General features: G+C 31.5%; 1 protein-coding gene across 1 annotated transcript; it reads right to left on the bottom strand.

Annotated features, from left to right (window-relative positions):
* Window positions 1-449: 449 nt before the first annotated feature.
* Window positions 450-4,321, bottom strand: LOC134229341 (cytochrome P450 2B15-like). Its single transcript, XM_062711087.1, has 8 exons — window positions 3,661-4,321; window positions 2,733-2,961; window positions 2,459-2,570; window positions 2,025-2,181; window positions 1,709-1,845; window positions 1,457-1,553; window positions 970-1,179; window positions 450-840 (listed from the first exon to the last, which is right to left on the bottom strand). The coding sequence occupies exons 1-8, from the start codon at window positions 4,073-4,075 to the stop codon at window positions 659-661; spliced, it is 1,539 nt and encodes a 512-aa protein (XP_062567071.1). The 5' UTR covers window positions 4,076-4,321; the 3' UTR covers window positions 450-658.
* Between the last annotated feature and the right edge of the window lie 5,768 nt (window positions 4,322-10,089).

Raw genomic sequence — 10,089 nt, forward strand, 5'->3', positions numbered from 1 at the left:
CCGTCGTTACAACTCCTTGTTTATTATTTATGGCTAGTTAATAAATTGTAAAACTCAAACAAAACAATTCAAACATAACCAATTTCTTATTTCAACTTTAACGTCAGATCAGAAGTTCCCCAGACCGACACACTACAAAGAGAAGTAACTGCTATTTCGTTTTTGACAGTTCTACATCAGCGTTTAGTTCCTCTTAAGGATATTTTTGTATAGATATGGTTTTTCCAATTGATTTATTCAAATGCTGGAAAATATTTGTAGTATTAAATGTTGGTACTTTGACACTTACAGGCATGAAAGCAAAATTGTAAAATAGAACTAGTTTAAAATGTAATCTTTGTAAAGTCTATGTGTAATTCACGAAATACATGTACACTGTATTTAAACAACCTTGCTATTTCCATAGAAAACTAAACATTTCATACTTTGAATATAAAATTCTTTTATTATGTTTTAAGCAGTAAGCTACCGCTTAAATTTCTTCATTGAACATAATTATGTTATTTTGTACATCACTTTACAACACAATAGGCAAGAAATGCATACATATAATATTACATTTTCTCAACAGCAATCATACCATGTACCCTAGTACTTGAGTGAACATTTTCAACAACAAAGTTTATTATGCAAAAAAACTTTAAAATTCACAAAACAGTCACTCCCGAATTTCTGCTTTTAATCTGTATGGTTGAGCAAATGTTGTTATTCCAACAATGCCTTCAAAATTCAACACGTCCGACTCTAATACTTTGGAGAAGCGGAACTTTTGAATGAGATTAGAAAAGACTATAAACATTTCGGTTCTGGCTAAAGATTCTCCCGGGCATATTCTTGGACCTACAAAAGAAATATTATCAGTAACAATTGAACAAGTAGCTATTTTTTACGCGAAAAAGGGTAATTCTAAATAGCTGATGCAAGACTGTCTGCTTTATTGGCGCTCGGATTTCTATTTCGATAACTAACCTATTGAGAAAGGAATGAGATGATCTTTGTTTGATATTTTTCCAGTGGCTTCATCAATAAATCTCTCTGGACAGAATTCGTGAGGTCGGGAAAAGTTTTCCGGATCTAAATGTGACGATGTGAGGAAACCCATAACTATAGAGTTCTTTGGAATCACGTGACCAGCGATCACAACATCCTCTGTCGCCGTGTGCGGTAGAGATGAGTTTGCTTTAAAGGTAAAAAAAAATAATCAAAATTACATCAAACATTCTTAAAATTTTACAAAAAAATGATAATAAACAATGTTTTGAACATAATTTCTAATTAATCTCATATAAGAACATCAGAAAGTCAGTTCCCATATACGCAAAAACACTGTATTGCTGTTTCTGAACAGGTCTATGTGTATGATCTCAAACAAATCTTGTCTTGTTAATTATAATTATAAAATTATTGTTAAGTTTTTGTATGAAAATTGCATTTTTTAAAAATATTTTGTACATACCTATATTTGCTATTCTTTGTACTTCCATGAGTGTGGCTTCAATATATGGCAACTGTGACTTGTCTGATAAACGAACTTCTCTATCAACTCCGACATTCTGTTCACAGATTTAAAAAAGGAATAGAAATAATACTCTCCAGGAACCTTGGGCTTTTTAAACTGAGCAAACTTATTTTACCTAACATACTAAGTATGTAAATTCTTGTAATTTCATAATTTGATTTACATGTTTTAAAATATTTATGTATTCACCTTTTTTATTTCTTCGTAACATTTCTCTTGAATTTTCGGATGACTTATCATGTACAGAAAGGCCCAATCTAGAGAGGTTCCGGTGGTCTCTGTTCCAGCCGAAAATAACTCTAGGATAACTCGGAACAAGTGATTAACTATAACAGAAAAAAACAATACATTTTGCTTTAACTATTATAGATTAAAGATATATTTGAACCTGTTATCTATTTTTTTATTGTAGAAATAGTATTTTTGATTTTGCAATTAATTTTTGTTTAAATTTCTTCCTTAGCACGTCGTAATAAACTTTAAGTTCCATGTCAAACTGTCTTACCTTTCATTTCGCCATCTTGTCTCTGTGACTGAATATATAGATCTACGAAATCTCTGATGTTATTTTCATCATATGTTTTCTCGTGCTCTTCTATTTGATCTTTTACGTAAAGGAGTAGGACTTCATGTGCTTTCTTCCTATCCTTCTTTGAAATTCCCTTTTGTTCAAAGTATGACACCACCGTTAACCACAAAAACATCATATATACATGTAATTTGATTATTAAAAGTTCGATTTCACTTATTTAAATCATTAATTAAACCTCCTCTTACAGATGATAAATGATTTTTATTGCATGGTCTTTCATTCAAAGACCTAAATAGTTTTTTTTAAGTGACTTGCCAATTTCTTCCCTTTCCAGCAAAAGTAAATGCAATTATGAAATTTCATAGAATTTTCTAAAGGAAATATTAGAACTTTACAAATACTCTTACCATTCTAAATTGCAGTATACTTGGAAGTGATGCTATGATGGCCCCCGGCCCTTTAAACAAGGTGTCCAGGGCCTCGATCAATTCCAAAAACTTCTTATCATCATGAGGATACCTAGAGAATCAAAATTGAACTTTAGTGCAACTGAAGTTCATTTTCGTCAGATTTATTTAAAAAATATCCCGTTTTAAAGAGTCTACATGTACATCTACATGTATTGTATATGGAGAATACTGTTACATAACTGAAGAGTAAAATGTATTGAATTTAGCTCACCTAAATCCAAATACAACATGGTGAATAACGTTGCTAATTGATGTCGTCATCATGCGTTTTACGTCAGAGATCGGTTGTCCTTCCTTGGAGGCGAAAATGGCGCTCAGGGTTTTAGCCTCGTCTTGGATAACTTCCTCGAGAGATTTCTTTCCGACGCCAAAATCGCGCATACTTTGCAGAGCAAATCGTCGTACTTTCTTCCAGCTCTCTCCATTTGCCCAAACAATTCCTGAAACAAAGAATAATTCATATACAGACACTGTTTTTAAAAAGGCTCTAGACCTGTTAGTATTTCCCTAATAAATGTAAAGTACAGGTGTATTCGTTTGATATACATGAAAGAAATATAAGGAAATCAAAGATTGCATTATATATTATTTAATCAATATTTGCTTACATTTTCTTTACATTTTTATTTTAACCCTACTGTTTTCTTAGGTAATGGGAAGGAAGTCTTATAATTATGTATTATAGCCCAACGCAAAAGCGGTCGTGCAGATAGGTTAGAGGGTTAGTCCCTTCAGTATTAAACTGAATGTCCACTGTGTTTCATAATTTTTCCGTAAACATGTTTATCTATTAACAACATATTCCAAAGTATCATATTTTAATGAAATTAACTAGCAGTTTAAATTATTCCAATATATATTTAATTGAAATAACAAGACGTTTTATTGTGATCAACAGATCATAACCTTTCAAGACGTTTTTAAACAGAAACATAGTTTGTTTTTCTGGATAGCTATTATTGAACATAGCTAATATTGAACATTCTTTGAAAGCGGATTTTGTGCAATCTTGATGGGTAAAAATAATTTCTTTTTAAAGTTAAAAGGAAATGTTTTTAAAGGTGATAATTTTAAAGATGTTTGATAAGTTCACAATTATATAAATTTACTGGTTAACAAGATGTACAACATTGTCTTACCAAATCCACTATTTGTCCTTCTCTGTATCTCAGGTAACCAGTTTGGGCGGTCGCTGAATTGGGCTGCATGTTTAACAAAAGCATCATGAATATTGTCATACCCACTGATGACCACCATCTGATACGGACCGACATACAGACGAAATACGTCGCCGTACTTCTTCCGCAGAGCCAACAGTCCAACGTGTCGTTTTCTACCCATACGGAGGAATTGGATGAGATTTCCGATGAAGGGAAGCGCGAATGGCCCGGGAATGGATGTAGACGGTCTGCCCATCACAAAGGCAAGAGCCAAGAACACAAGAGTGAAAACCAAGATTGTTGTCAGATCTAGAAAACTGAACACAGAAACAGGAGACACTTTAACCCAAGAAGCCGGGTCAATTGTGGATCCCAAAACTTGATTGTAAGGCATTCTGATAACTTTGAACGTTTAGCTGTGAATGGTTCCGAGATTGTTACTCTGCTTCTTTTAAATATATCCCAGGCCAAGCAGAAGTCAGAAAGTAGACCGCTTGTATACAAGGTGAGACATTCGTTCCGGTTCAGATAATATCCTACAGGTGATATTAAAAAATTGGTCTAGATGTCATACGTTTATCGTTATATAAGGCTAGTAAACAAGGTGGTGTTATTTTAGATTAGACTATGCATTAAACGTCAATATACCTTCTCAGTTAAGTTAATTCAGCAATAAACAACGATCAATGAGAGAGGCCCGTTTTTTGACTTTTTCTGGTCGGTCACAAACTAAGGCTCCTATGACGTAGCGCGTTATATTTCCTGAACTGTTGCTTAGACTTGGAGACGTAAGTATTTACTACCGGTCCGGGGAGTTCAATAATCTCGTATGTATAGGATATTAGCATCTACTATACATGTACATGATGTATGGCTATTAATTGTTACTAATCAAAAATTTGCTAAAGTTTAAAATTCTCTGATTTTTTTTTTTCTGATTTACAAAGAGAAAAAGCATTAAAAGAATTATCTATGATTTTTTTTTCAGATATATTATCAAAAATATATCGCGAAATTTAAAACTGCACGGTTCCAAATGAAAAATGATTTGCAGAAGAAATAAAAACCAAATACTAGTAAAATATTTTTTAAATGTACTCGCACGGTAAGTTAACTGATAATTTTGTGTTCAAATTTTCAGAAAGTTCCTTGTGTTGTAATTTTAAGCATCCGCAACTGATTAACACCAATGTATTGTTGTTCATAACTCCTGAAGTTCCTCCTTCGTTGCTGTTAATATTTTAGGGAGGAAGTAAAGAAAGAGGCTAAGTAGAACATTAACTGGAACCTCTTAATTTATCGTTGAAGGGGTTTTTGTGTTAATTGTTTGGGAATCCAGCTAGTGGAGGCATGATAATTAAAATTACAATTTGATTGTTCGGAATATTAATATATGATTAAAACCGAAAGACATGACTGTATGGTTTTAAAGAAATTCTTCCTTAGAGAGGATTACATATGAGTAAGTTTGGTTATCATTTGCAGAACTAAATCCAAGTGAAAAAACAATTAAAATCACGCCCATTACAAACAAAGACAATGTTGTGACTTGCTTTGCTATCTGCAGCTAAATCAAATTTATCGTGTAATCTTCCTATGTCTTTTTTTCCACATCTAAATTATTAAAGGCAGAGGGATAGGTTATTTTCATTTTGCCCTCTAATTGTTTCATTTAAAAAAATCAACATCAATCTGATAATTTTAATCCATTCTGACAAAGTTTTAAATTCTTTTTCAAGTTTGGCCTATCGCCTGGCATAATCCTCCACGGAATTCATATCACAGTGTGTATGAAATTTTGACGCCAGTTGAAAGATCGGGGCTCTCTAAATTCACATCTTTTAAAAAAATAATTTTAAAGTCCTCATGATTAACTATATTTACGGCCTAAGTATTGTCATGTCCCACAACTATATTTGAAGAAAAAAGAAATGTCTGGCGTAATCTTCCGCAGAATTCATAATACATTTTGTATTTACGAAATTTTGACGCCAGTTGAAAGGTCGGGACTCACTAGATTTAAATTCTTTTAAGGGGGGACCTATGTCCGAAAAGTCTTTGTGTAAAATTTTCAAAAATTTTCAAAATTTTGACATTTCTTTCCTGACCACTTGCTCTTTATTTTTAGGTATTAAAAACAATACCTTTATATGCTTATTTTTACATAGGAGCACGTGCAAAAACAGTGTAAAATGCTAAAAATAAATTATTTTCAGATATATCAAAAATATCTACTCCAAATATGCGTTAAAAAGAACCAAAAATGTAAAATCACATTCGAAATCAACATGTATTCAATTTATATGACTTGTACCTTTAAAATTAAGGCAAATTCATTGAAATTTATTTCGCATGAAAAATCATAAAGGCGCACAATATAAGTATCACCCCGTTTTTCTTGTCGTATTTTTAACAATTCCGACTATATATATATATATATATATATATATATATATATATATATACATATATATATATATATATATAAGTCTTTGTGTGAAAATGTCGTAATTCATATTGTTTGAAAGAAACGACACATCTCTTTATTTTAACAAAGAAAAAAGTATACCTTTATGATAAAATAAACAAGAAATATGACGTTTTCTTTTATTTTCGTACTCTTGTGTCATAAATTTTGACCTTTTTGCACTAAAATAAAGGTAATAAAGGTAAGTAAGCACTGACAAACATCTCAAAATAAAACTAATTTGCGAAAAACGAGTATTTTGTTTTGATTTAGAAACCATCTAAACAGATTAATTCTTTTCTTCTTCATTCTACCCATTTTGCCCCCCCCCCCCCCCCCCCATTTCCCCGTCAACAATGAACACCTATTAGAACCTAGGAATGACTTTATAAAATAAAATCTACATGTACTACAAATCAATAAGCAAATATACGTACAAGCACATTTCTAATTGTTTTCTTAGTTTTATCCAGAAAATAAAATTAAACATATTTCCCTGATTTAAGCCGCTTTCTTTGCTGAATTTTATCTTAAATCTTTGTGCAGTTATATATCAGCATATCATCGAGGTATTTCTTCACAACTTAAATTATTATGAATTATCTACCAAAGGAAGAGAATACTAATATTTACAAACTCCATACTTCAAATAAGACTGTCATTAATAATGAATAAATTTTCTTTTTGTAAACTGTGTACGTTATTGATTAATAACAATGTTATGTCTATATCACTACTGCAAAAGTCAACAGGTAAAAAACAAACGTCGCTATTGTGACGTCACATAACGTGTGTTTGACGTAAATTTTGAGGCCAGTTGAAAGGTTGGGACTCTCTAGATTTAAATTCTTTTAAAATACATAGTTAATTAAAGTCCTCATTATTATTTATATTTACGTCCCAAGTATTGTCATGTCCAACAGGACTATAGTTGGAAAAATAGTCGATTGATATTTTTAAGAATTACAAAGTGTGGAGTTTAACTTGTAATATAATGAAAAAAAATGTACAAGACTGGACCCTTTTGAGATTAAGAGTATTACTGAAACATGTTCTTACTGAACTTTGACTTGTATCTGAATGTGTATTTCCTTTCAAATGAAATACTGGAAATAACATTCAAATCATTTCTTGAAAAGTTTCGATTTTTAAATAAAGATGTTCTGAGAAAAAATTAATTGCACCAGTGCGATGTGTATTGTGCAAATTATGATTTGTTAAATTTTTAGATCTTATATGGACTTAACTTTGATCTACAAATGTTTTTTTTTCAAAATAATTTCATTTTTAATTCATTATTTTTAAGAAATATTAATTGTAGCACTATACAGTATTGGAATATTAGATTTAATACATAATATCGATTTCAAAATAGGTTTTCTCAACAGTAATTAACTATAATATCTGAAGTTTCAATCAAATGTATATGTTTCATTTAAAGCTTTGGTGATATATTTACTGTAGCATTGTGATGTTAGGAGTGCAAAATGTGTGCTGTTCAGCTGTTGTGTTGTAGAATTACTAAATTCAATGTTTTTTTATTTATATGTAAATTAAATGTATTTCATGTACAGGAAGTCAGTGTATTTGTTTTTCTTCCCTCCTTGTACATTCCAGTCTTTTTCTGTAACTCTCATTTTCTTTATTTTAACTTTCTTATCTTATTAAAAAAAATTGTCCATTCTAAATTTAAAAAACGAAAGAGAGAATTTCGAACACTATTATGGGTTTCATAAGAAATTGTTTAAGCTATAACATAGACAATATAAGCATAAAGTTAACGTCATAACGATCGTGTTTTAATCTTTCCAAGTAAACAGCTCTTTGGGTGGCATGATTAAACACAATCACAAGAATGTGACCAGATTCTGATGAAAACAACAGTTTTCACAGGATTATACGAGAGTTTATAAATAATATATGACAAATACAAAGAACTATGAATTGTATGCCACATATTTACTGACAGCAAACTCTTACGAGAAGCTTGCATCCCTAGAAGCTTTATAAACCGTTTCTTAATTGAATTTAAACGTATTTTCCAATTGAATATATTCGCACTAACAATATAATTAGGTAGATACTATATACCTTTGCTTGTCTTACAAATGAAAAAAAAATATATTGGAACTCAATACCAATTTTCTTGGAGGACAATTTTTTTGTGAAATTTTGAAATAAACTTACATGTTTTTGTCAATCTCATAACTTCTGACTAATACATGTTTGTGCTTACATTTTTATGTAGTTCTGCAGGTTGTTTATTGATAATTCATATCTACAAAAATGTGAAATAATAACTAATGACTGGGAACATTAGCATGAGAATCACTACTCATAACTTAGGAATAATGAATTTTGACACACAGCTGTTGTGTACGCTGTATTTTCCCTATTTATTAACGTTTGTCCGGTGTTTTGACATTCCTAGGCAAAGCCAAAATATAAACAATGATATTGTTTACATCAGATGCCGCACAAACAATGCGTAAACATGACCCCTCATGTTTTTAATAATCCTCTTCGTATACAGAAAAGAAACCAAAACGTATATTTTTTTATTTATGAAGAGAAATATAAAAACCGAGTTGCCTGTGACAAAATATATTTACTTTCAATTTACAAAATTTTATTGTTGCATGGAAGTCCTATTTTAAGACTAGAATGGAACATAAAGATCTCTGTAGCTGCTCATAATAACGAACAGTATTCAAGTTTTAAAGTCTGTTAAACAATACAAACCAGGAGCAGAGAAAACACAGACCCTTAAACATCAGAGAGGGAATCAGGTGGCCTGGAGGAGTGGGCAGCCCCTGTTGCCCTGTCATACCCGCCGTGTGCTCCTTGTCATGATTGGAAAAATAACGGGAAAATGTCGATAATTCAGTTTGTAAATAATAGCCCAACACTGAACATCTGACTTCATGATAAGGCGACATTTTTTTTAATTTCTTGGTTTACGGATCCGCCGACTTTTTTTTTGAGGAATTAGAAAAAAAAAATAAAATGGAAATTTGAGATTTTTTTTAAAGTCTCCCGACTTTATTAAAGAAGAAAACCCAAAAATGAAAATAAAATATGTTAATGTTACAAATGATCTTAATAGATTATTAACATGGAATATCTATCTTTGAGCTATAAAAATAAAAGATGCAATACATCTGGGGGAAATGAATTCCAGTATTTTGTAATTAGTTATTAAGTTTACTTTCATGCATTTAAGACACTGTAGTTGATTATAAAATCAATAACAGTTATCATGACATTTGGTAATGAACTTATCTGTCCATCTTCGCATTACCATGATTACGGATGTTTACATTCAGGGTTTGATTGATTGATTGATTGATTATATGCTGTTTAACGTCCCTCTCCAGAATATTTCACTGATATGGAGACGTCACCATTGCCGGTGAAGGGCTGCAAATTTAGGCCTATGCTCGGCACTTACGGCCTTTGAGCAGGGAGGGATCTTTATCGTGCCACACCTACTGTGACACGGGGCCTCGGTTTATACGGTCTCATCCGAAGGACCGCCGCATTTAGTCGCCTTTTACGACAAGCAAGGGGTACTGAGGACCTATTCTAACCCGGATCCCCACGGGGCTTCAGGGTTTGAATAATACCCCCAAAACACGTAAATTCCATATCATTCATCTTTTCCGTTTTCTCAATTTAAATAATCATGAAAAGTTTTTATTTTCACATATAATAAAGTAGTCTTATAAATGTACAAAATGATACAAAAACAAAAAGTTTTGATCGTTTACTAAGAGAGAAAAAATACTTTTTATAATTTTTGGGCTCAAATCTGCACTTTGAAAGGAAGCGTTTAAAAGCTAACAAAGTTCTAGTTTGTTTGGAAAATCATATTTATTTGATTTATTTTGAAAGTTTAGTCCCTCATTATTAATTCAACTTACATTTGAAAATTTCTCCAA

This window comes from Saccostrea cucullata, unplaced genomic scaffold (genome assembly GCF_032062105.1).
Source record: "Saccostrea cucullata isolate Sc308-1 unplaced genomic scaffold, CSIRO_AGI_Scuc_v1 ctg41, whole genome shotgun sequence".
In the NCBI taxonomy this organism is placed as follows: Eukaryota; Metazoa; Mollusca; class Bivalvia; order Ostreida; family Ostreidae; genus Saccostrea; species Saccostrea cuccullata.